Source organism: Ziziphus jujuba, chromosome 1, assembly GCF_031755915.1.
Source record: "Ziziphus jujuba cultivar Dongzao chromosome 1, ASM3175591v1".
Lineage (NCBI taxonomy): Eukaryota > Viridiplantae > Streptophyta > Magnoliopsida > Rosales > Rhamnaceae > Ziziphus > Ziziphus jujuba.
In genome coordinates, this window is record NC_083379.1 from 34,301,076 (window position 1) to 34,327,735 (window position 26,660).

General features: G+C 33.9%; 4 protein-coding genes across 4 annotated transcripts; 1 reads left to right on the forward strand and 3 right to left on the reverse strand.

Annotated features, from left to right (window-relative positions):
• Positions 1–1,717: 1,717 nt before the first annotated feature.
• LOC107435927 (uncharacterized) lies at positions 1,718–2,575 on the reverse strand. Its single transcript, XM_016047555.3, has one exon. It carries the CDS (start codon positions 2,573–2,575, stop codon positions 1,718–1,720), a length of 858 nt encoding a protein of 285 aa, XP_015903041.3.
• Positions 2,576–4,573: 1,998 nt separating this feature from the next.
• Positions 4,574–5,676, reverse strand: LOC132800362 (uncharacterized). Its single transcript, XM_060813864.1, has 3 exons — positions 5,517–5,676; positions 5,319–5,403; positions 4,574–4,799 (listed from the first exon to the last, which is right to left on the reverse strand). Exons 1-3 carry the CDS (start codon positions 5,674–5,676, stop codon positions 4,574–4,576), a joined length of 471 nt encoding a protein of 156 aa, XP_060669847.1.
• A 700-nt stretch (positions 5,677–6,376) lies between these two features.
• Positions 6,377–7,552, forward strand: LOC112489496 (uncharacterized). Its single transcript, XM_025068128.3, has one exon. The coding sequence runs from the start codon at positions 6,689–6,691 to the stop codon at positions 7,550–7,552; it is 864 nt and encodes a 287-aa protein (XP_024923896.3). The 5' UTR covers positions 6,377–6,688.
• Positions 7,553–15,084: 7,532 nt separating this feature from the next.
• On the reverse strand, positions 15,085–20,686 carry LOC107428541 (G-type lectin S-receptor-like serine/threonine-protein kinase B120). The gene is made up of 7 exons (XM_060818555.1): positions 18,796–20,686; positions 18,329–18,448; positions 17,535–17,764; positions 17,223–17,433; positions 16,906–17,143; positions 16,629–16,782; positions 15,085–16,527 (listed from the first exon to the last, which is right to left on the reverse strand). Exons 1-7 carry the CDS (start codon positions 19,997–19,999, stop codon positions 16,219–16,221), a joined length of 2,466 nt encoding a protein of 821 aa, XP_060674538.1. The 5' UTR covers positions 20,000–20,686; the 3' UTR covers positions 15,085–16,218.
• Between the last annotated feature and the right edge of the window lie 5,974 nt (positions 20,687–26,660).

The following is a 26,660-nucleotide window of genomic DNA, read 5'->3' on the forward strand; positions in this document are numbered from 1 at the left end:
AGACAAGCCGTGACGAAAACAATGTAAAAAAACCTTCCAAACCAGCTCTAGCCCAAGAAGTGAAAAAACACAAAGGTAGGATGAATTACCAGCATGCCCATCTTGAGTGGAAGGAGGTTGGTTAGATAATACTTTAGAACTCAAAGTCTATAATACAAAATTTCTAAATGAACGCTACTTGTTTTGCGTCCAAATACTATACCATAATTGTCTTCTTACATTAAAAAAATAAATAAATAAATATTCCTCTTTTCATCTAGCCATCTTACCGTATATAATGATTTAATTGTGCTAGCTGTAAATTTGAGTCTGAAGCTATGGTTTAGTATGAAACAAATAATATATGTACCAATCTTTCTGTATTCGATTAACCAATTTGTATGCACCTAAGAATAAGATTGGACTTCCACATGAGTATCAAATCAATTTTTACCTTTGGTAAAGTCCTGAAAACTAGGGTAAAAGATATAAGCTGAGCGTTGATTCAATGAATTTCCATCAATAATATTAAGCTGGATAAGAATGAGCCACTTCATCTAAAATTGTTGGAGCAAATGTGTGTCTGTGCAACATGTGTTTAAGAAATAGATTTCAGATCTGTCAATATTCCGATTGTCTCAACCAAACTAATTAAAGTCTGATCTTATAAATATAAAACTCACATGGTCGTCTCAGCGCTTATCTCACGTACGCATTCAACAATGGGAAATGTGCAGCTCTTCTGGGGTTCAATCATTCATCTGGCCCTATATTTTTTATTTTATTTTATAATGTCATTAACCAATCTAATTAATAAACAAACGAACAAATAAATGAGCCTTGTGAACAGGGAAATCCTTGAAACTATTGTATTTAAAAATACCCTCTTATAAACATAAAATAAGCAACAAAATGAATTATTGGAATTGGAATTGGCATTGGCATTGTCATTGTCTTGTTTCTTGCTCACTTCCTGATATAGAAAATGTCTATTTTTCACGGCAGCTTTTAACTTACTAGATAAATTTTATATCTCAAGTCTTCTTTTTTGATTTATTTTTGTTTTTTTTTTTTTGGTTTAAATTAATAATGAACCAATATAAAATTAGAATAATTAATATTTTTTTGTGTCAAAAGAATAATTAATGTTATATTTGGTGAATGTATAAAGGTTTACTGGAAAAAATTAATGTGACTTTTTGTCGTAAATAGGTTACTTGGATGGTAAGAAAATATTTTATCTTTGTTATATCAACTAGTGAAGAAATTTCCTATAACACCTATTGGAAAACTGGATCCAATAGGAAAAATTGGAACAAATATGAATTTAATTCTCTCTTTTACCAAAATCGGTCTGAACAATAATAATATAATGAATTAAACTATGAGTTAATGAATCAATAAACAATTATTACCCAAGGAAGAACATGGGAAGGCAGGCTTAACAGGACATATTCGCTCTGCCTCATCTTTGTATATTAGATCGGCATACACCACCATCTCTTGTATGTTACAATTTAATAAAGAAACTTGTATCGTGAAGAGAACATAATGACGAGAGCAAAATTTTAATTTGACAAGAAGAAAATCTGAATGCAGAGGAAGAATAATAAAATTGCAGAAATTGTATGGTGAAAAGTAATTTGATTTGGTATTTGGAAAATATATCAATACATGTTTTATATCTCTATGATATACAAATATGAACAGCTACATCTACAAAAAAATTTCGTTGTATCTAGTGGCTGAGGATGTTGAGAAGGGAAACTCTGGTTTTGATCAAACGCCTAAACAGATTCTCAACTCCTTCTTGAAGATCTTGAATGCACAACTCCAAATTTTCAAGCTGGTTTTGTGCATTCTCTACAGCAAAGCTATCAGATTTCTTCATTTTGGGACTCATGAGAAATTTTAATGCTGCTTCCACCCTTGAAAAATCATTCAACTGGGATTCTTCCTCGACTCTGTTATGGTGCATTATGCTGGAAATAAATGACCATCCACCAAGCTTTGATTTTGACTTCTCTCCTGAAATGAAGGACAACAATGATTCGAATATGGCAAGAGTGATTCCTTGAACCTCCCTCAACATGCTTACAATTGCAATGGTCTCGTTGTCCTTCTTAAAGGTATTGTTTTCAATACACTTTAATTGCTCAACAGCCTTCTGAATTGCTTTCTTCACCACTTTCCTTGAGGTTAAGAATTTCTTAACCTCGCTTGATAACTCAATGTTGCCACCTCTTTTTCTTCGAATAGTTGATTGAAGTTCTTGGGTGGATTCCTTTGTTTGCAACAAGGAATCTTTAGCTATGTTGCATATATCCAAGAATCTTAAAGATCCATCCAAGATTTGATCAATCCATTTCTGATGCTGCTCTTGAGATAAGGCTTGTTGGTTGAGAGGTAGTAAAAGTGATCTTTCAAGACAATCAAACAGATGTTGAAGTCCACTTAATTTGCAGTTTATCGAGGTTGATGCTGATGAAGAAGTAGCTTCAGAAGCCCTCAGTCTGCATAATTGCTCGTTGAATTCGGGAATGGCTGGATGTTGCCTGGAAGGCAAGCTGTTAGAGCGAACATGGTAAGATGCCATATTTGTTTCCAATACAAGATGAAGAAGAGTAATTGCTGATGAGTATTCAATGGAGTTTAGAATTTTCCTACACTTGCCTTGGCATCTACTCTCTATATATATTACAAACAAGGGAGACAAGAGGAATCTCATCTTCTTCAATACTTAATTAGAGTAACATGGTTCTGATTTAGATATTATTAGACACAAGTATCATGATGTTTATGGTGTGTCTCCCCGCCACAATATCCGCATCTCATCATTTCAAGGCGTTATCAAAATTTATAATGCACGAGTGGCATTGACACCATCAAGATCCAGACAAGGAAGAGGCAGTGCCATTCTGTACTATGCAGCCTGCCTCCCCATGTGGTGGCGATGCAATATTGATAATGTTTACATGAAATACAGAAAATTATAAAGCCAGATGAATATGACTGTAACCATAGAGCACATTTTCAATAATTGAAGGCGGATGTGGTCTGTGTTGAGTCCACATCATGTGCAATTTGATTAGTTTCGCTAATACAACCGTGTGTACGATCATAGTTTCATTGTGCTAGCTGAGTCCGCAATAGGAATTAGTCTTGACAGTTCTCACATCTAGTTGATAATAATGAGTTTCCATGCAAAACACATGTTCTATAATAAGTTATAATAATGATTTTTCCTTACCAGTTGACAAAAAACACAAGCTGCTAATCAAATGGCTCATCCTTATCTTATGAGCTAATCAGCCATTGACCTTAGGTTCTCATTAATAATCCCCCAATCAGTGTAACTCTATCCAAGTAACTTAATTTATTTTTTTTGTTTTTTAAAAATGAAAAACTTACCCCTGTTTTAAGAATTAAACAAAGATAAAAATAATTTTGCACTATTGCTCTTGAGGAAATCCAGTTTTAGGAAGTTCAACTTCTGTTAATTTTTCTTGATCTTTGAGTATCTTTTATTTTCCTTAATGTGAAAATGGTGGCATATCAAAGTAAATATCAGTTTCAGTCTCGAATTTGTTGCTAGTACAGTTAAGCATTATGAACTCTAGTCTATGTAAGCTAAAGGAAAAGATAACTAAATTTTGTAGGAAAAAATATTATAAATAATTTATCCGAAGACAAATTACAGGTATAATTCATGTACTCGATTACAAACAGAACAGTTAATTTCCTAAGCCTTTCTTTTGTAAAGTAATCAAATAATTGCACAATGTAATGGATGAGAAAAAAAAAAAGTACTTTAAATTTGGTATACAAAAAAAAAATATATATATATATATACATGTATATCTCATTTATTTACAAATTCACATACAAAGACAATATACATGTAAAAAATCAATTATAGGTGCATACAAATTCATATATCGAATAAAGATGGTATGTGGATTAGATATGTATCATAGATATAGCTTCAGACTCAAATTTGCAGATAGCATAGGTAAGTAATAACGGCTTTAACTCCAAACATGATTGTAAGGAGAAATAGACATTCTTTTGTGTAAATGTTCTAGAAAATTATCATAGTATTTGGAGACAAAATACAAGTAGCATTCATGTAGAAATTTCGTATTAGAATTTTCAGCTCTTTAATTTTAATGAAAATGAAGCAGAGTAATCAAATAATTTCAAAATTTATGGACCAAAAAAAAAAAAATTTATTTTTAATTTGGTATATGAAAACAATATACATGTATATCTCATTCATTTACAACTATGAAATATCTAATTCTCAGGCTGTATCATTCTTTTTACTATCTAATGGTTGAGGTTGAGGATGTTGAGAAGTGAAACCCCGGTTTTTAACATACGTCTAAAAAGACTTTCAACACCTTCTTCAAGATCTTGAATGCACAACTCCAGTTTTCCAAGCTGGTTTTGTGTAGTCTGTACACTCAAAGTTGTCAGAGGATTTCTTTATCTTCTGACGGATGGGCAAGTGCAATGCAGCTTCTGCGATTGCAAATTCTTTTGATTTACATTCTTCCTTTGTTCTTCTTGGCTGGATTATGTTGGAAATAAATTACCACTTGTTAGGCTTTGATCCACCTAAATTTGGCTCGGAGATGAATAACAGCAACGATTCAAGTATGATAAGAGTGATTGCTTCAGCCTCTCTCAACAAGTTAAGAATAGCAACTGTCTCATTGTCCTTGTTGAGGGTATTGAAAATGCATCTGTTTCCCATTTCCTTGAGATTCTTGATGGCTTTCTGAATTGCCTTCTTGACTGTTGTGGTTCTTTGACCACTGTAGAGAAGAAATATGAGAAGAAAAATAAAAAGAATTCTATTACTATCTTGGAAATAGAATACAAAAACACAAAAACTTCTCTCTTGGATTCTTACATGGAATCTCACTGTTTACTCTCAAACTCTCTTCTGGAGTTTCAACTCTTCTCTCAAGCTCTCTCTAGAGACTTAAACACTCTCTCTGGGAGTTTACTCTCAATACTCCTCACTTGCAATGATATTGAGCTTGCTTGGATTGGATGCACTGCATGCAACGAGATGGAGCCTATTTATAGGCTCACAAGGTTGGTTGCATGTCCACCATCTTCAACCGGCTCTGACAGTTGCCCACAATTGTTGAGCAAGTTGTTTTTCGGTGTTAATTGCAGCAAACATTGTCAATAATGGTGAGCTTGTGGCAGTCTTCACACTGTCGGTGTGGTGCGGCTGAGTTCACATTGTCGGTGGAGGTGCGGCTGGACTTCACATTGACCACTTTCCTCGAGGATAAGAATTTCTTAACCTCACTTGATAGTACCATTTTGCCACCTCGTCTTCTTCGAATGATTGATTGAAGTTCTTGTGTGGAATCCTTTGTTTGTGACAAAATTTCCTTAGCCATGCTGCAAGCATCCAAGAGTCTTAGAGATCCATCTACTATCTGATCAACCCATTTCTCATACTTCTCTTAAGATAAAGTTTGTTGGTTAAGTGGTACCAAAATCAACCTATCAACGCAGATCTTGAAGTCCACTTCCTTGGCAGGCCATTGAGGTTGAGGTTGACGAAGAGGCACAGACAGAAGCTCTCAATCTGCACAATTGCTCATCAAATTGGGGAACAAGTGGATGTGGACTAGGGGGAAAGCTATTAGAACGAACATGGTAAGCTGCCATTTTGGTTTAATTTTGGTAAAGAGAAAAGAAGAAAGCTTGTTGAATATTGAATTCAGTCTAGAATTTGCGTTTCTTGCATTTGGCATCATATACTCTGTATGTATATAACAGAAAAGTGGAGACAGGAACACCTCATCCACTTCAAAACTCAATGAGGGTAACATGCTTTTCAATTTGTAAATGAACATTTCTGTTATGATGTTTATTTTTTGTCACCCAAACACCAGGTATGCATCTAATTTACATTAAAAAATATTTGCTTGTTGTACACGTATGGAGTTGACACCAACTTCGTCAGAATAGTGAGTCCAGATCAGCTTGCCTGAACGTGGTATACAAGGGCATACACATATATATACCACTTGCTTATATGCTTACAGACAGAATTCTGTTTTGTACCAAGCAAAAAATATTTTATATTACTCTATTAAATGCATTTGTTTTGGATCTAAATCTTCCCTTGGTAATATGAAGGCAATGTCTCTCCTCTATCAGCATCACAACTCATCAACCATATATATATATTGTTTATGGTAACTAAATTCATTGTATTACTAATTATTAGGTGACCACCTATCGATGACAAAAAAGAAATCCTTAAGCAGACAGAAACTTTTTCTTTTTTTCCCTATGGTTTTTAATGAATATGATGTAAACATGGTGGTGAGGAGACAAAGCATAAATAGCGTCAAAGTAATGTTTAATGTTTAACAAGTCGTGCATTATAAATTTTTGTCTTGCATGTGCAAAACTAAATAATGAGATGCGAAAATGGTGGTAGGGAGACATAGCAGAAACATAATTAATATATCCTACATTATGATGTTTAAATAATGTCTAAATGATAAACATGCATGTTACTTTCATTGAATTTTGAAGAGGATGGGATTCCTCTTGTCTCCCTTCTCTGTAATATATATAGAGAAGATTGCCAATGGAAAGTATAGGCAAATAGTAGACTTCATTGGAAATTCATCAAGAAGCAGTCTCCTTCCTGTGTTAGGAAACTAAAATGGCATCCTACCATGTCCGGTCTAACAGCTTGCCGTCTAGGCCACACCCAATCATTCCTGAATTCGAAGAGAAATTGAGCCAAGCAAGGGCTTCTGAAGCTGCTTCTTCATCATCAGCATCAACCTCAATTAGCTACAAATTGAGTGGACTTCAAGATCTGCATGATTGTGTTGATAGGTTGCTTTTGCTACCACTCAACCAACAAGCCTTATCTCAAGAGAATCACAAGAAATGGGTTAATCAGATAATGGATTCATCTCTTAGGACCTTGGATGTGTGCAACATAGCTAAAGATGCATTGTTGCAAGCAAAGGAATCTACACAGGCACTTCAATCATCCATCCGCAGAAGGCGAAGTGGTAAAATTGAGTTGTCAAGCGAGGTTAAAAAGTTTTTAACCTCTAGGAAAGTGGTGAAGAAGGCAATCCAAGAGGCTATTGGTGATCTAAAGGGAATTGAAAGTGGATGCAACTTTAGTCCCTTGAACAAGGACAATGAGACCGTAACAATGCTGAGGGAGGTTCAAGCAACCACTCTTGCTGTATTTGGATCATTATTGTCCTTCATTTCGGGGCCAAAGTCACAACCAAAGCCTAATGGATGGTCATTCATTTCCAAAATAATGCGCTCCACCAGAATTGAGGAAGAGTCGCAACCAAATGAATTTGCAAGGGCAGATTTTGCATTGAAGTTGCTCATCAGTCAGAACATGAAGAAATCTGATAATTTGAATTTCAAGGATGCACAAGACCAGCTTGAAGAATTGGAATTGTGCATTCAAGATCTTGAAGAAGGACTCGAGAGTCTGTTTAGGCGAATGATCAGGATCAGAGTCTCCCTTCTAAACATCCTCAACCACTAGATAGCAAAGGAAAAAAAAAAAAAAAAAAAAAAATGATGCAGTAGCATCAAGGAAATTCAAAATTTTGTAGATCAAGTTGTTCATACTTCTATACGAAAGAGATACACATGTACTGCTATTTTTTACACATACCAAACGAATTTACTTCTGGACGTACGCAATCATATAGTTTTCTTCTCTTCTAAACCAATCAAGTTTACAGCTCAATTGTCAAATTACATTTCACTTCCTTCTTCACCTTGTAGCTTTTTTACGTTAAATGCAATATTAGTTGTTGCACGTGTGCATTAAGATAATTATTTTCATGTAAATAATGGTCAAATACTATTTTCTTTTTGGTTCAATTGGTTTAATTGGTAAAACAGAGGACAGAAGGGTGGGAAATGAGTTTTTATTTTTTGTTTTTTTTTATTTTTTTGCTGCAATTGGGAAATGAGTCAAATGACAATGGAGCATTCAAGTAAATTATTAGTAACCATTTGGTTGAGATAAAAGTTGATTAATTTTTCTGTAAAAACAAAAAGGAGTACCTAGCTAATTATAATTTATTAGGCAAAACCATACAAAAACTTCCAGGGTTTTATTACTCGATTTTTTACACAATAAAAAATTTATAGACATAGAGAGCTAAAAAGTACAAGTTTGAAGGGCTAGAAATTTTAGTTGAATTGCATCCTACAAGACTGGCAACCAAATCAAAAATTCTTTATCTATATTTTTGCATTATATTTTGAAATTTTTATAAGTTTATATGGCCTTCTTTGATAACATGTTCATTTTTTATTTATTTTTATTTTTTTCTTCTAAACTGTCTATAATTTACTTTAATGATTTATTAATGTTAGTTGATGGTTGTTAGAAATCTCAATTAACTAAAAATGTACAAAAAAAAAAAACATAAATAAAAAATAAAACACAACTTAATATTATGTTGGTTTTTAATTTTTTTCTTCCTTAGCATTTAAGTTAATTAATATATTTAACGAACACTAACTACCATAAATTAATATTAACAAACATCGAAATAAACAAAAACTACATACAATTTAAAAGGAAAAAACATAAACAAAAAACAAAAAATAAAATAAATTTGTTATCAAGTAAAACCTAAATATTATCTATGATTTCCTATAAAGGAAACAAATAAAAATGAGTTTTTTAAGGTGTCTTGAAAAATTACAATCACTTGTTGGTCGCAAGACAATCAACGCAAATGAGCTCTTGGTTAATGCACAAAACCAATTTGAAATTTTGGAGATGTGCATAGAAGATCTAGTTGGACCAGAAAATCTTTCCAGACTATTGATCAAGAACAAAGTTACCTTTCTTAACATTCCCAACTACTAGTTGATAAGAATCATCGAGAAGCATGTATCATGGGAGTCCAAAATTTTATCCGAGAAGAAAATTTAACTGTACATACTTTTGTACATGGAATATACATGTACTTGTATTTAACCTTCAAATGTATACTTCCACTTTTCTACACGATTCATTAAACACACATATTTGTCTCTCTTTTCCTTCAGCTATATGTTTAGTGTCAAAATCATCTATTTTTTAATGACATTTCTATCGATCACGAATTGAGGCAAAAAACTGATACTTAAAATTAGCACACTTAATCCAGAAAATATTAAGGTGCAGGTAAAGACCCATGTAACAATAAATTTTTCCACACGTTACATATGAGAAAAATGATAATGTTTTGTTACATGCACGGTAGTTTTTATTTTATTTTATTTTAATATTGAATTTTATTTTTGTTTGTACCATATATTTACCGTTTTTATTATTATTTTTATTTAATAGTGATACGGTAAATTATAGATTAGTTGAAGTGATTGAAGACCTGAAAAAGCTAATTTATTTTTGGAGTAATTGATGGCCTCAGTAAAGCTAGATTCACATTGACTTTTTAGTCAAATATTTGATAAAAATATTCATGTAGATTGATGACTGAACAAGCACAAAACTCAAATTTTTATCAAAACTGAAAAAGTGCTTTATATGGAAGATTTTCTACCGTCATGGGAATTGGAGGATATCAAGTTTATTTTTTTACCAAAGATGGGAGTTTTCGTTCCATGGCAGAATAAAGACTTTTCTACGGATACCAAACTCCAACTATGAAATATTTATTTTAGAACCTTTTACAATCTCCTAGATATTCATTGTTTTTATTTTTATTTTTCCAGTAAGATTTTTATTTTTGTTTTTATTGTATCATTTCAACTTATCAAGTTCTATTTTTTAGGTTAAAGAAAATCTTTAATTTGATGATCCTGATATTATCATATTTATTTTCGCACAATTTTTATTACCATATATATATTTTTTTCATTAATACAATTTAAAATGGTATGCCTGCATAGAATGGAGACAATTCAAATTGTTTGAAACACCAGACAGCTTTCAATAAGTATCATGTGCAATGCTAGAATCAATATATGTTATGTTCAAAAACTTTTTGAGATCTCCTTTTTCTATTGTTAAATGAATAGGCTTCTTTTTTTTTTTTTTTTGGGGGGGGGGTTTGGTGGGGGGGGGGGGGGAGGGATAAATACATGATAGCTCTGATGCATATTATTTTGTTTGCATTAACTATAGTGCTTCTATTTTTTTTATCCCAATATATAATAGAACATATATCTAACTCTATTAAATAATAATAATGCACCATGCCTAGTATATATTACAAAAAAATTGCCATACATGTTAGCTCTCTAAGGAAGCAGCAAAAATTAAAAAAAAAATAAAAATGATAGCTCTCTGTGGATAAAAATAAATAAATAAATAAATAATCACAATTTCCTCTGGCGCGCTGTTGCCTTCATCCTGGGTGGGAATTTTCATTCTCAAGTCTCAATCACAATTTTCACTCTCAATTTCTATATAAACTCGGACAGGATCGTTTTCTGATACTAATAAATGGTTTTGGGCAGGTACACAAGGTAACTCTAAATACAGGTAGGAAAATTATTGTCAAATGAATAAAGAAAAAAAAAAAAAAACTTTTTAACGCAAGTAGGAAAGCTCTTTTCGATTAGAAAAGAAAACTTCTTCAGCTCGAAATTTTTTTTAAAAAAGTGTTGGTCATATTTGACAAACAAAAAATAATAATAAATAACAATAATATAAAGCTATGAGGGAGTGGTTGCAAAGATCGACCTTCCTCCATTGAGTTTATTTGCTTGTCACTTCAGAGATATTCACAGTCAAATATCCTGAGCTTTATCGAAATTGACATACTACATTTAAAATTTTTTTTTCTAACATTTTACATTTAAAATTTTTTTTTTACTTGCAATATTATTTATCTGTTAAAAATACATAACGAAATAATCAGATGTGTTATAGATACTCATCAAACGACCATAAATCATATAATTTTACAATTTTTAGATTTTGTTTGGAATTTAAAAAGTATGGAAAAAAAAAAACAGAAAATATTGTTTGATGGAAAAAATAAATAATTCAAATTATTTGAAAAAAATCAATAAAAAGAAGCTCCTCTATTGTTAAAATGAAATTTTACTTTTTTCAAAATATTAGTTAGATAGAGAGTACTTTTTTAAAAATATTAGTTAGATAGAGAGGAGACAAATAGAGAATATAGAGAAAGAGAGAATACATAAAAAAAGAAGAAGACAGAGACAGAAACAGAGGAGAGACGAAAGAGAGAAGATAGGCAGAAAGATTTACAGGAAAAAAAAAAAAAAAACAGAAAGAGAGAGTTATAGAGAAAGAGAAAATATACCAAAAAGAAAGAAAAAAAAAAAAAAACCAAAACAGACAGATACAAAGAAAAGGGAAAGATAGAGAGAGTATACTGAGAAAAAAAAAAGGAGAGAGAGCAAAAATTTTATTCCGAAAATCCCTTTTTCTTCTTTTTCCTTTCATATTTATGTTTTTTCTCTTCCATTTCTCATCTTTTTTATTCTCCCATGTTTTTTCAAGTCCAAAATATATATATATATTTTTTTCACACCTCCATTTTTAGTAACATCAATAATTTTAAAGCTGAGATAAAGAAATTTCTAGAATAAAACTCTAATTTTTAAATTGAGAATAATAAATTACATAATTTATTTTTATTTGATGAGCACTTGTTCATTCCATTATACATTTTTAACAGGAAAATCAATAATGTAAAAAAAAAAAAAAATTTAGAATACAAAATAACAGAAAAAACAATCTAGAATGTAATATATTAACTTCTATAAAATTCAAAATGCTAAACTGTCAATATCCAATCTTCAATTATACGGCAAGTCGGACCCGCGACCCGAACGGCAGGTTTTCTTTTTTATCAATTCCCTTTCCCTTAGGTTAAAACAACTGAAGGTGAAGATAAACCAGAAGGCCAAGCGCTTCGATCCTCGGGCGGGAGGCTAGCCATTTGGTACTTTAGCTTACTCGGGTAGGGTGCCGAAAGGCAGGCTAGTCCAGGAGGAGGGTATAACTTAACCAACCCCTATGGTTCTGATTACCTTATTATAAAATTTTGTGCTTGACTGTTAATATCCCTTAAAACTATTGATTTGTCATTTTTGAGTCAAATTGCAATCCTTTATCCTCCAATGACATGCACTGTCAAGCGCCATGGATACATTTCATTATCTAATTCTTCTCATGGAGGACAATCATGGCCTTCGTTAGCTAAAGACGAATGGATTTGACGGTGAGAAAAAAATTAAAAAATGGCCGAAGTTTCTGTCTTTAAAAGGGAAATTTGGCCCAATACCACTGTTTAAAGGATCCTGATGACATCTAGCCCTCTGTTACAGGTTTTTTTTGTTTTACCTTTTTTATTTTTTAATATTTCTAAATTATCCTTTTCAAACATCAAAAGGAAAAATGAAAAATTAAGAGGCGGAAACTATTGCAAACAACAAAAGGCTCTGAAAAATTCAGGAAGCCTAGCGAAACTTTTACCTATAGGCACCGTTCTAGCATTCCACGCGCTTACACCTTCGCGACTGGAAAATGCCATCTCACCAACAAGGTCCTCATCGGCGGCGTCGTAGTCATCTACACTATCATTTGCTTCTATCATCTACACGATCATTTGCTTCTAACACATGGCCGGGAAATTGGTAAGGGATACTTTTTACGAAGGAAAGAAAAGCAGAGGTACAGTGGGGATTTTTTAATTTTTTTCAATGGGATTGTGTGTGGGTTTTCTCGTGGAAGAAGAAAGAAAGCAAAACAGAGATGCAGGGACCAAGGACTATGGGTTTCTCGGAAGGAGGAAAGAAAAGCAAAATAATTTTTTATTTTCATTGATAGGAAACATTGGTTAAATAAAAAATAAAAAAAAAACTTAAAAAGTAAGGGATAAATATCTTTAGCCTCTTATTTTACTGGTTATTAGGCTAACTCCCCTCTTTAAAGTCTTATGTGGGCCAGACGGTGTTTCACACCCTGACAAGCCCAACACCCGCAACATAAAAAAGAGCCCAAATGCTGCTCTTAAGGACGGCTTTAAAGGCGGAGGGACCTTATAGATGTCGATGCTGATTATAACGAATAAACAACAAAATGATTATGTTCATGAAAAAAGCCATTGTTTTTTTCAGTGGGAAAAAGAAAAAAAAAAAAAAATATATATATATATATATATAGATTCTATGATCAAATGGGTGCAGTCCAAAAACGTGAGAAAATGCCCGACATCCGGAAATTAGACGGGAAAAAGTTCCCTCTCGCACTCAGAAGTAAATTCTTCACCAAGGGCGCTTAATTCGTAGATCTGAAGCTCTTCAACAATGGTTGGGCTCTTCAAAGGCGGGACGTCTTTCGCTGTCAGTGAAGTGTTTTTCTCTTTTTATGTCTTTCCTTTCCCCTTTCTTATCTTTTTCTCACTCTATCTTCCCAATTTCATTTCTCCTAGTTTATATCTATGTAGTTTCTGTTCCATGAAGCTTTTGAATATGGAAACGATCATTGGAGGATTCACTCTTAGACCTGTAATGGCTCTCGGTAAGCACCAGTAACCAGAAATCTTCGTGCTTGAGTAACCAATATATATATATATATATGTATATATTTATGTGCGATGTTATTTGTTTAGCATTACGGCTATGTAGCATCAATTATATGTTTTTTGTTTTTAAATTTTATTTTTATGTAAATGTTTGAATTTTGCTCAGTTTTTATTGTTCTTTTCCTGAACTGTTCTGTTTATTGAATTTGGGATTCGGATTTATGAAATTTTACTTGGTTTTATGTATTGGATTCCACTGAATTTCTAAAAATGGTTAGATTCCTCTTTAGTTTTCTAGTAACATATTGTTGATTGATTTACTGTAATCCAAACTGGGGATGTTGAAATGCTGCTTTAATAATATATACTGTCTATTTGTGGGAAGATAGTTCATAGTTCATAAGGTTTCTAATCAAAAGTTGCTCATCTATTTTGGAAATAAATGATCTTAATTCTAGGGAAGGTAAAATTTTTTAGAGGTACTTAGATTTATAATTTTGTTATGAATATAGCCATTGCAATGATGTCAAAAGATTGACTTTCTGGTGTGCAATTTGGAGGATTTTGCCATGGGACATCATTTTTATATGTTTAAGCTTGTTGCTTGGTACATGATTCCAGGTGTCTCATATCATTTAAAATCTTAGGAGCTGACTTGATGAAACCTTGTCCCTTATGCAAGCTCAATTAGATGAGAATAATTATACTAAAGGTGGGGGAGACAAGTTCTATAAAACTCCCCAAAGCAAGGAACATCAAAGAAGGCCACCATTACCTAGCAAAGATTGGGAGAAAGGAGCCAAGCCCGAACTAACCCACTTACTTCACCATCCGGCAGGTCCTTCCCCTTCACCAAGTATTTGGTGTAGTTGGGTATGCCTTTATGTTGACCGACTCGACCCGCAGGTGTGGCTTCAACACTCTTGGCGGGTGAAGTCACTATCGTTGACGGTGCTCCTATTGACTTACCTTTCGCTAGGGCCTCCGTGCTCCCTTTCCTCACAATGGGAAGTGACTCTTATGCTCTCTTTCAAGTAATATACTTTCATTCTCCCAAACTCTCTTTGTGCTCTAGCTTTCTTTGCTTAGCTTTCTCTTTTAGTGGGCAAAAGGCTTACTTAGTTGCAACAAAGGGTCGGAATAGCAACTAAGGCCGCACGGCTTGAAGGGTAAACAAACAAGTCCGTGACAAGTGGTATCAGAGCCCAAGGTTAAAGCTAGCATCTAGAGCAAAATGTCTTCATCAGAGGTTGTGATTGAAGAAGCAAGGGGAAGGGAGGTCATCCCCGAAGCTGCAAGGAAGGGACGTGGGCGTTCAAAGTCGAAGGACGTCCTCACCGCCATGGAGACCAAGGTGGTCAAGGTGGAGTTGGCCGTTGCCGACATGTTGGAGCGGCTTGATTGTGTGGAGCAAGGCATGGAGGAGCTCGATGGTCGTGTGGGTGACCAAGTGGGGGAGCTTAGAGGTACCATGCAAGACACCAACGAGGCCAACACCGAGGCATGGCGTCATGAAAGCCAAGCTTTCCAAACAAAGGTAATTGAAACCTTGTCCCTTATGCAAGCTCAATTAGATGAGAATAATTATACTAAAGGTGGGGGAGACAAGTTCGCATTGCTTATATATTGTTGTGTTCCGTTTATTTTGTGAAGAATTCCCAATTAGATATTGTATTGCTTGTTTTAGATTCTCCTTCTGGGTTTTCATATTTGGTTATTTAGTATACGTCAATAATAAGGTGGATTGGTCAAAGTTTTATGATTTCTGACTTCATTGCGGGCAGACCATGGGATTTACAATTGTAAGCCACCTAACAAAGCTAACATAAAACTAAGGCGATATGAGTGCCAACAAAATTGTTTCTTTATTTATCGAACACATGTTCTATTTTTAGAAACTTCCATTATGCAAATTTTTCGCACAATTCATTGAATTATAGGAAATCTATGAAATCAACTAACTCAGTACTTGTAAATATTGATTCTTCACACTTGACATCCCTTCTATGTAAGATCCATATACGGGCTAGGGCTGCCAAATCCCAATGTGCGCCTTTAAGTTTGAGAATGAAGGGTCAAATTTTCATTGAAGTTTTATGTTGTGTAAGAGATTTGGGGTGTAATTAGCCCCAAACTGTAATGTGACATTTCTGCCAGCAGGCTGCTTTCTGTTTTCTTTCTATTTGGTTCTTCTTTCTTCTTTCTTGGATTCTACCTCCAACTTCGTTATTGCCTAGTGACTAAACTGGAAAATATATTAAGGTACTCTTGAAATTCATTTTGAGATTCCGGTACTGCATGTATTTTCTTTGGGACCATTTCTTAGCTCACATTATAAGATACAATGCGCTATCAGTTTTAGAGAGGGGAAAAAAATAAAAATAAAATAATAAAAAATAAAAAAATAAAAAAGAAGAAGAAGAAGAAGGAAAAAAAAAGTGCTATACATTCACATGATTTGCATCTATATATCCATGTTGCTTAGTTGGAAAATAGTATTTTTCCATCTTATACAACAATAAAATGTTGTAAGAAATTTGAAAGATACTAGATATCGTGTTCATGGAAGTGTTGTGTATTGCGACACCAAGTCTGTCCCATAAGATACGTAATAATGATATGTATATATATATATATATAGATATTTTTTGTTAAGTCCATGAATGATCATAGAATGCTATCGAGCTCCTATTCCTGAAAATGATACATCATTAACAGTGTAGGCTTCTGGATTATCTGACATGTTATGTTTATCTGCTCTTTTGAGGATAGAGAAAGCTGGTTGTTTTGGATGTGGGGGAGTTACCGCATCTCCTCCAAGCATTGACACAACATCTGCCATGTTTGGTCTATCTGCTGCGACTTCTTGCACACACAAGAGAGCAACTTGGGCACGCCGTATAAATTCATCTGTTGAATTACATGTTTCTCTCACTGATGGGTCCATCAACTCCAAGCATCTTCCATCTTTCCATAAATTCCAGGCCTGTATGAAAACATTTACTTAAAGCTCTATCATAAAGAGTACTACTGCAAATTCTTAAATGCAGGATTAATAATTGAAGTTTATAATTCATGGTTACCTACATATTCTAATAGTCTCATATATTCATTTGTCTGATCAAAACATGCACTGTGTTTTTTGCCACTTAGGATCTCTAGCACCATGACCCCAAAGCTGAAGACATCCGATTTCTCAGAGAAGAGACCATCCATGGCATATTCAGGTGACATATAACCACTGTTATCATTATCCACCAAAATTTTCAATAGGGAATGGAATGCAATTACTGTTTTTTATGGTGCATTACTTAATTGACTTTGGAAAAGGAAAAAATGAAAACTAAAGGACTACTTCACTTACTATGTCCCAACAATTCGAATTGTGCTGGCCCTTGATTCATTGTCACCAAATATTTTTGCGGTGCCAAAATCAGAGATTTTTGAGTTCATATTTTTGTCTAATAATATGTTACTGGTTTTCAAATCTCTATGGATGATACGAAGTCTAGAGTACTTGTGGAGATATAAAAGCCCCTGAGCAATCCCTTCAATGATGTTGGTACGTTTTCTCCAGTCCAGTAAAAGCTGTTTTGTTGCATCTGTTGCGAAGTTTTTATTAAGCACATAAACGTTAAAAGATTTACTAATTAGAAAGTGGGAATAACGACATAGACAAACCAAAGAGGAACGAATCCAAGCTCTTGTTTGGCAAATACTCATAAACTAATATCTTCTCTTCTCCTTTAATGCAACAACCCAATAGTCTGACAAGGTTCCTGTGCTGCAGTTTCGAGATTAACATAACTTCATTCTTGAATTCCTCTAGACCTTGTCCTGATCTTGTAGATAGTCTCTTTACTGCTATCTCTTGCCCATCAGCCAATGTGCCCTATCAATGACAACCTTATTAGGTTTTTAAAATCCACAAGCCATTTAAAAATAAATAAATAAATAAATAAATAAAATCCTGAATAATCATGTTAGCCTTACCTTATAGACAGGCCCATAACCTCCCTGACCTAGTTTATTTTCACAAGAAAAGTATCTTGTGGCAGTTTCTATTGTGGGAAAGTTGAATAGAGGCAATTCATGGTCATGCTTTCCATTCAACTTCTGCTTGTTTGTGCCACTGAGTACATCAATTGATGCCATACTAGTCTTCAATTCTCGTATCAACACCTCTGTACTCATGGTTACATCTCCGCTGATTCCTCGTTTCCCTGCTTAATACAATAGATATAGTTCTTTAGCATATCTATCTATGCATGGCAAGTCTTTCGTAATAAGTTTCTCATGAAGTCTTTAGCGTATCAAAATTATATATATATAATTTTGCTATTGTAAGCTTATACGCTTATCTTATGAAATGCAAGCAAGGTTTTTGCATGTCAAGCAACATGTTATTGGACGTACAATTTTGGTAATTTTTTTTTATTATTATTTTTTTATTGTGTTTAGCAACATGTTGTTTGACCTAGAAAAACACTGCATGCATTCCATTAGGTAAATGTGCAAAAGCTTACCACAGCAGGACTATCTATATAATATATTAGTTGGAAGGTATAACTGGAATATGGTCCATCAGTACTGATATTATTACATTTTAGAATAGCCTCCACCTCAAAGAGAGCATTGGAAGCGAGTCCTCTTTCGAGGGGTTTCTACCTGATGGCATGTTCAACCATGAAGGAATAAACTCCTTAGACCACAACCATCGGCTGGCCTGTTTATAATTTAGTTTAATCAGATTAAAAGTGACGATTAAAATGTACTAAGTTAAATACCTCTGGAACAGCACCTCAGCAACTTGAAATAGCATAATGCGCAGAAGACTAGACCAACAACTATCAAAGAGATTAGTGGAACAACGATGCTTACCCACAGCTGTCTCTTCTTTGGTTTTTCTAGAGAAAGCAAATGATTTGAATGGTCAAAACTTAACAAGGGACGTTGTTAATTAACGCTTTACCAATTCATATACACACACATCCCAACAAAATAGAGTAAATGAAAGATGCCAAAGGAAATAATTGTTGCTCAACATTCTACAAGTTGCTTAAAACCACGCAGATAAAACTGTCAAGTAAGATCTTGAGTGTTGTAATTGGATCTTAGCATGCCAATACTAATAGTGAAGTAAAAAGCTTGTTTGCTTGGATGTAACATAACTGTAGTACTTGATGAATAGGTGTTGAATTATTTACAATGCTTTTTACTGCTCCTACAAAGGGAATTTTCAAGTGTAACATACCTTTTATTATAGAAGGCCCACTTTTTTTTGTATGAGTGCTGTTTTTTCCTTCCATAGTGCTGTTAGTGCTGTTACGGAAGTAAAAGAATTCAGCAAAATATCTGTCTATTTCATCGGACTTTTGGCCATATGAAAATTTACACCCGGTTCCGTCAGATTCTGCAGATGCATAAGCTTTGCAGGAACATTCTTTCCTACAAATCTCAGCACAGTCATTGAGACCTATACTGCGATTGGGGAGAGATTCCCAACTATTCATGAGTCCACTTGTTAGTAGGAATTGATCTCCGCTGCTGCACTTGGATAGCTTCTGGTCTATGCAGCCCTTGGACTTGTAGTTTCCATTTGCATCACAAGTTGGTAGATTCCAGAGTGACCATCCGTAATTTCCCCCGAGAAACATGTGGATTTCCCCAGATGAATTCAACTCGATCCACGAATTATAATTGGCAGGCACAGAATAGGTATAGTAGCTTTCGTTCTCATTTGAGATGTACCTGAACTTGTATGATGCATCAATGTCAGGAAAATAGCTAAAGTTTTGACCATTCCACTTCCCACTGTGCCAATAGAGAGACCCTCTTTGCCAAACTGAAAGTTGATCGGTATTGTTTGGATCAATACCAAGAGTGAATGCCCCTGATGCTGGAACTCCTGGGCTTACCCATGAAGTCAGAAATATTTTTTGAGGTTGTCCAAGCTTCAACCCAAACATTCCCAATTTCATGCCTGGCAAAATAGTATCGGATGGATGGTCAAAACTCTGCCACAAAATCTGTTCTCCTGCTTTCAAAATGAAATTTCCAGAGTCAAGAAGTATGGCACTTGTATTAGAACTCATTGATGGCGGGGTTTGGGAGTTTATAGTGATAGAAGTCCCATGGCTGTCACCAATTACCAGGTTGCCATCTTTAGTAATATTTAGAATTCCAGAAGTATCATTCAAGGGATTCTCTTGGTTGGCCACCCAAACTATTTTCATATCACTGTAGTTCATGTATTGGATCCCCAGGTAGCGGTCACCGGAATAACCGAGATTAAAGAACCTTAGCCGGAATAGCTTGTTTGGAGACTCCAAGAAATCCCAGTCTCTGATGGAATTGGCAGGGGTTAAAGTGTCTTCTGCAGAGGAAAGCTTGAAATGGAGTAACCAAAGGAAAACCAAGAAAAGCAGTACAACCATATTGCTGCTTGTTCTTCTCATGGTCTTAGTTACCGTGAGAGAGGCTGCAACTTGAGACCGCACTAATAGCGAATTTACATTAACTACAAGGACCAAGGTGATCTGAATGACAATGGAATCTGTATCGTGTAAGACTTGTAATTTGGTCCGTTGATGTGGGTTATGGTCTATTTCCCTGTAATTTCCGTTAGTCTATGGATGAGCTTGCAGTGCTTTCCTCTTCTTAAGTTTCAACTATGACTTTTAAAACCTTTTTTTTTTTTTTTCGTTTTCTTTTTTGGTGAAACTCTGACTTTTGAGCCAAAAATTAGTTTACTATAATTATTTATGGAATAGAATATTGCATGCTTATTTCTTCATCTACTTCTTCTCATACTCATGGTAAACGCGCATTCCCGTCTTACTCTGTGGATCTTGGATGTCTGGTAATGAATATTAAATTATTTGTCATTTCCGCTCCAAATCTCCTACCCGATTTCTGACTCTCCAATGAAATTATAAAGCCAAATGAAATCTGTAACATGGAAGACTTGTTAGTAGTTCATGAAGATGGGTTGTTTCGCTGCAATTTCCATTCAGTCAATCCTTGACTTTGCATGGCTTGCCTTTTTCTTTATTATTATTTTTTTCCCTCTCTCTGAGTTTTCAATATATAAATATATCTGAACAAAAAAATATATACATATATAAATATATTTTTACTATCTCAAAATATAATTTTCAAAACCACAAATAATAATAGACCGACTATTACTTCAATTTTATTTTTTGTTTCATTCTATTGTTTTTTTATATGAGCAATTATCCTAGAATTCAGGAGTATTTAGATGTTTGGTAAAACAATTTTTTCACTTATTTTATAATCTTGGCATTTACACAGCAAACTAAACATAATATTTTTTTGAAATAAATTTAATTATTAATTAATTATAATTATGGGTTTTTTATTTATTGAATATAATTTTTTAGAAAAATATTACTCATAATACATCATACCCACTTTGGTAACTTCAAAGTCTTACAGCGATTTAACTCTTTAGGTTATCAAATATTTATTTTTAATTTTTACGTCTTAAAGCAATTTTGATATACAATTTACCAAACATTTAGTTGATTCTTTCTTAACCTGATTTTTTTTTTTTTTTTCAAATGCAGTTAAAGTTGATTTTTTTAGAAAGTACAACAATACTAAACTAGCTATCTATCCCTTATCAGAACACTATGATGGGATTTTGATGTGACACGCAGCATGTGGAGATCTCTTATCAAGATATCGGATGAGATTTTGGTGCGAATTCACAGTTATGCAACATGTTACGAGGGCAAAAAATTTATACATCTTCTGCATCATGTTGCACAACCATGAGAGTTTTGTTATATATATATATATATATATATAGATTATATTAAATTCATATTAGGTCAATTTAATAATTTTCATGTTAGAATTTATTTTTATTAACTTTTCTATCATTTTAATAGTTAAAATTTAAAATTTATTTATAATTTATGGAATTCTATTACAATTTATTTTTTTTAAATAAAATTTTAATATATCACTATTTCAATATTAGATCATTAATTTAATTTTAAACACTGTCCCTTAAAATTATTCAGTTCAGAGATTTTTGACCATCGGCCAATGTAGGAATACTATCGACCGTGTATACGTGAGATTGATGCATCATTGATAGAGTAGGTTCTTGGATTAAATGGAAAATTATTGTCCTGATCTACTCTTTTAGAGGTAGAGAAAGCTGGTTGTTTGGGATCTGGGAAAGATACAACATCACCTCCAGTTAGCATCTGCATGGTTGGCCTATTTGCTGCTTTTTCTTGCACACACAAAAGACAAACTTTAACACATTCAATGAATTCACTTGTTAATGTACATGTTCCTGCCATTGCTGGGTCCATTAACTCCGAGCATCTTCCTTCTCTCCACAAATTCCATGCCTAGATTAAGTTTTTTTTATTAGAAGCCCAATCTATGGAGTAATGCAAAAAACTTGAAAGGACAAAAGAAAAATAATTCAAGCCTACATGTAAATAGCTACTTACATGCTTTGACAGTTTTATAAATTCATTTTACTGATTGAATCCTGCATTGTTTCTCTTACCACTTAGAATTTCCTGCGTCATGAATCCGAAGCTGAAGACATCAGATTTCTCCAAAAACAGACCACCCATGGCGTACTCAGGTGACATATAACTACTGTTTTCATCTTTCAGCAAATTTTTATTAGTTGATGTTATTATATATGTTGCATTGCTCAATTTAGTTTGAAACAGAAAAATAAACATTCCACTTACTATGTCCCAACAATTCGAATTGTGTTGGCTCTAGAATCATCCTCACCAAAGATTTTGGCCATGTCAAAGTCAGAGATCATTGGTCTCATATTGCTTTCTGATTATATATTCTGATTATATATTGTTGGTTTTTAAATCTTATGTATGATTTTCAGTCTAGAATACTTGTGGCGGTATAGAATCCCCTAAGCAATCTCTTCAATGATGTTCACATGTTGTCTCCAGTCCAATAAATGTCGTTTTGTTGCATCTATCACAAAATATGTAGCAAATAATATAAATTATAAGATATTTCAAGTGAAAGGTGAAAGTAACTAGGTAGCAGCATAGACAAACCAAAAAGGAATGAGTCCAAGCTCTTGTTTGGCAAATGCTCATAAACTAATATCTTCTCTTGTCCTTTAATGCAACACCCCAATAGTCCAACAAGTTTCCTGTGCTGCAGTTTTGATATTAACATAACTTTTTGTTTTCGAATTCCTCTGGTCCTTGTCTAGATCTTGTGGAAAGTATTTTTACTGCAATCTCTTGCCCAACCAATATACCCTATAAATAATAACTGTATTACTTTAAAGATCAATAAATTACTAAAATGAAACTGTCTCAACGAGCTTGTTAAATTTACCTATAGACAGGTCCAAAACCACCCTCACCTATTTTATTTGTGCTGGAGAAGTATCCTGTGGCGCTTTCTATGTCAGAAACGCTGAATATAGGTAATGCATTCTCCGGCATTCCATTTAACTTCAGTTTCTGTGTGCCTCGAAGCTCATCAATAGAGCTAGTCTTCAATTCATGTATCAATGCCTCTGTTTCCGTGGCTCCATCTTTCCTCGTTCCATGTTTCCTCGCTTAATATAGCAAATACTGTCATTATAATTTACTGTTTCTGTTTTTCCATTAAAATTAATAGGTAGGAGGTTGCAACTTTTAGGTGATCTGTCCCTACTTTGGATGTTATTAGGATGGCTCTTTCTTTTTTTTCCTTTTTCTTTTTTTTTTTTTTTGTTTTTTTTTTGTTTTGTTTTGTTTTTTTTTTTTTTTTTTTTTGTTCCATATTATAGTAAGTATATAAGTGGTTATTCTGTGGCAGAGAACAGACTTTGAGGTGCTTTTGTACTTCTCACAATCGGTGTAAAAGGTCTCAGAGAAGTAGTGTTTATGAAGTTGGTGTAATTCTCAGTTGGAATAGCAAATTGATTGCTGCTAGCATCAGAGTAAATGTAGTCCTTTTAGCTGGACACCTGTGTTTTTGTTTACTTGTTTCTAAATTCTTGATTCTTTAAGGTTTATATTGTTTTTGTCTTTTCTGTGATTCCTACTGTACTCCAAGTTGGATTAATGCTTAACTGGTTTCTATCGGCAGTTTGCACAACAGAGGGTCTCTACGTGATAGCCAATTGGTGTTATATTGTGAAATTTGAAACCAACACCACCTAAGGGTCAAACCCAAAAACCCTTAAGACCATAACCATCACTGAAAATATGAAGTAATAATTGAGTTAGTAATACTGAAAATATGAATAACAATTGAGTTGCCTGCAAAGCAGGACTTCATCGGTCGGAAATAGCACAATGCACAAATTGAAGCAACAATTATCAAGGAAACCAGTGGAACAACCATGCGTATCCAAATCTGTCTATTCTTTGGATTTTCTATAGAATGCAAAAAATGACATGGACGATCAAACATTGAATGGCAGAGGTTGTCAATGTTCTAATATACAAAATAGTGTAAATGAGAAATTCCTGAAAAAAGAATAGTTGTTGCTCAAATATTTTACAAATGCTTAAAACCATGCCACTATACTAATAAGGAAGTAAAATGCAGTTGTTTACGAGGGCTAAAAAGAGTAAAAAAAGGGAGAAACAACATCACTAATCGCCATCCACTATCATATTGACTGGATAGGTACATGTAAACATCTCTCGATGAGTTCATCTCAATCCATGAACAATAAATATTGGCAATCACTGAAAAGGTGTAGTAGCTCTCATTCTCATTTGAGATAAGTATGAACTTCAACATGTCAATATCATGAAAATTAGACAAGTAGCTAAAGTTGTGACTATTTCAGTCGCCATTATGCCAATTTTGAGACCCTCTTTGCCAGATGGAAAGTTGATTTGTGTTGTTTGGATCAACACCAAGACTGAATGCTCCTGGAGCTGGAACTCTAAGACTTAACCAAGAAGTTAGAAGGATGTGAAGCGGCTGTCCAAACTTCATGTCAAACAATCCCAACTTCATGTCTGGTAAAATTGTATCTATTGGATAATCACAACTTTGCCACAGAATCGGATCATCATCTCATGCTCTCAAAATGAAATTTCCAGAGTTAATTTTGGCACTTGTATTGGGAGTCATTGCTTGGGATTTCAGAGTTTAGATGGATAGAAGTCTCATGGTTGTGAAGGAGTAGGAGGCTTCCATCATCAGTAATATTGAGAAGTCCAGAGGAATCTCTCAAGGGATTCTCTCTGTTGGCCACCCAAACTATCTTTGTTTCAAACTGCATGATGTACTGAATCACGAAGTAGTGTTTACTGGAATTACCAAGATTAAGGAACCTTACTGGAATCACCAAGATTAAAGAACCTCAACCGGAACAACTTGTTTGGAGACTCCCAATATCTCATGGGGTTTCCAAGGGTTAAAGTATACCGCGTGGCCAACATTGACGGCATGGAGCATCCAAAGGAAAGCCAAACCTAGCAACACATCCCAATCATTGCTTCTTCTTCTCATGCTCTTCATTAGATCAAAGGCTGCAACTTACAACCTAAAACATCCAAGTGCACAGGGACGGAGGTTTTCTTCTTTTGTAAATTCTGTTCATCCATAGTTGATTTTGCATTTTTTTTAAGTAATTATTTAGTTATAAATTAGAGTACTGCGTTTCTTATTGTTCGTCTTTTTGCTTTATATGGATAGCGTAGTAATCAATGCTTGATAATAATAAATAGTTAAAAACTAAAAAAATAAAACCAGAAAAATGTTATTTCATACTCAGGGCCGGCTCAAATAGGCCAGCCTTTCCTTATCCCCGACTTTCAGTTAATTATTTTTATACTAATTAAATTTAGACTTAAAAAAAAAAAAAAAAAAAAAAAGATTTCCTTGCAGCTCATGCCTTAGAAATGAGGATATTAAGATGCCTTTATCATCCTCGTGAGAAATGTCAAATATCCCCAGACTAGACCAAAACAATCTGGTAAGAATAATTTTCAGGCACAAAATATGTATATTAGCTTTCTTTATCATTTGACATGCAGGTGAATTTCACTTAGCATATCATGACACCATTCAACACAAGAAAGTAATAAAGTTATGATCATTCCAGTTTCCCACTGTTCTAGTGGAGAATCTTCCTTTGCCTAATCAAAAGTTGATTTTTATTGTTTGGATGAACTCCAAGAGTGAATCCCACCGAAGCTGGAATTCCATTTCATTGCTTATCCCTCAAGTAACAATAATAATAATCTTTTGAGTTTGCAAACAGTCCGAGTTTCAAGCCTGGTAGCTAGAATATTTGTATGGGTGGGATAATCAAAACTTTGCCATATGATCTCATTTCCTGCTTTTAAAACTAAATTTCCACAAGTCAAGAAGCGTGGCACTGGTATTATTAGACCTCATTATTGTCGCACTGATTTCTTAGTTTATAGTTCTGCCTCTTGATTCATTGTCCCCCAATATTTTTAAGCACATAAAAATTAAAAAATAATTATTAACAAGTAGAAAGTGGGAATAACAACTTAGACCAAAAAAAAAAAAAAAAAAGAAAAAAAAAGAAAAAAAAAAGGAATGATCCAAACTCTTGTTTGGCAAATACTTGTAAACTAATATCTTTTCTTCTCCATTAATGCAGCAATGTTACAATCCAATAGTCTAACTAGGTTCCTGTGTTGCCTTTTCGAGATTAACATAACTCTGTTTTTGAATTCCTCTTGACCTTGTCCTGATCTTGTAGATAGTCTTTTTATTGCTGTCTCTTGTCCATCACAAATGTACACTAACAATGATAGCCTTATTAGTTTTTAAAATTCAGAAGCTATTAACAAAGAAACTGTGCCAATGACCATGTTAGACTTACCTTATAGACGGGCCCAAAACCTCCCTTACCTAATTTGTTTGCCTAAGAAAAGTAACCTGTGGCAGTTACGACTGTAGAGAAGCTCAGTAGAGGCAATTCATGAACCTTTTGATTGTTTGCGCTGCTGAGATCAACAATAATCCCATATACGTCTTCAATTCGCGTATCAATACCTCTGTACTTTCCCTGGTTAATACAGTAGATATAATTCTTTAACATATATATATATATTTATGGCAAGTTCCTCTACATGATAAGTTGCTGGTGAAGCC

Coding starts and splice junctions, on each gene's coding strand:
- LOC132800362 (XM_060813864.1), bottom strand. CDS start 5,676: ATGGCAGCTTACCATGTTCGTTCTAATAGCTTTCCCCCTAGTCCACAT. Junction 5,404..5,516: donor AAGTGGACTTCAAGATCTGC/GTTGATAGGTTG, acceptor GGATGCTTGCAG/CATGGCTAAGGAAATTTTGT. Junction 4,800..5,318: donor GAAGACGAGGTGGCAAAATG/GTACTATCAAGT, acceptor TCTTCTCTACAG/TGGTCAAAGAACCACAACAG.
- LOC112489496 (XM_025068128.3), top strand. CDS start 6,689: ATGGCATCCTACCATGTCCGGTCTAACAGCTTGCCGTCTAGGCCACAC.
- LOC107435927 (XM_016047555.3), bottom strand. CDS start 2,575: ATGGCATCTTACCATGTTCGCTCTAACAGCTTGCCTTCCAGGCAACAT.
- LOC107428541 (XM_060818555.1), bottom strand. CDS start 19,999: ATGAGAAGAACAAGCAGCAATATGGTTGTACTGCTTTTCTTGGTTTTC. Junction 18,449..18,795: donor TGGGCCTTCTATAATAAAAG/GTATGTTACACT, acceptor TGCTTTCTCTAG/AAAAACCAAAGAAGAGACAG. Junction 17,144..17,222: donor CTTGGATTCGTTCCTCTTTG/GTTTGTCTATGT, acceptor ACTTCGCAACAG/ATGCAACAAAACAGCTTTTA.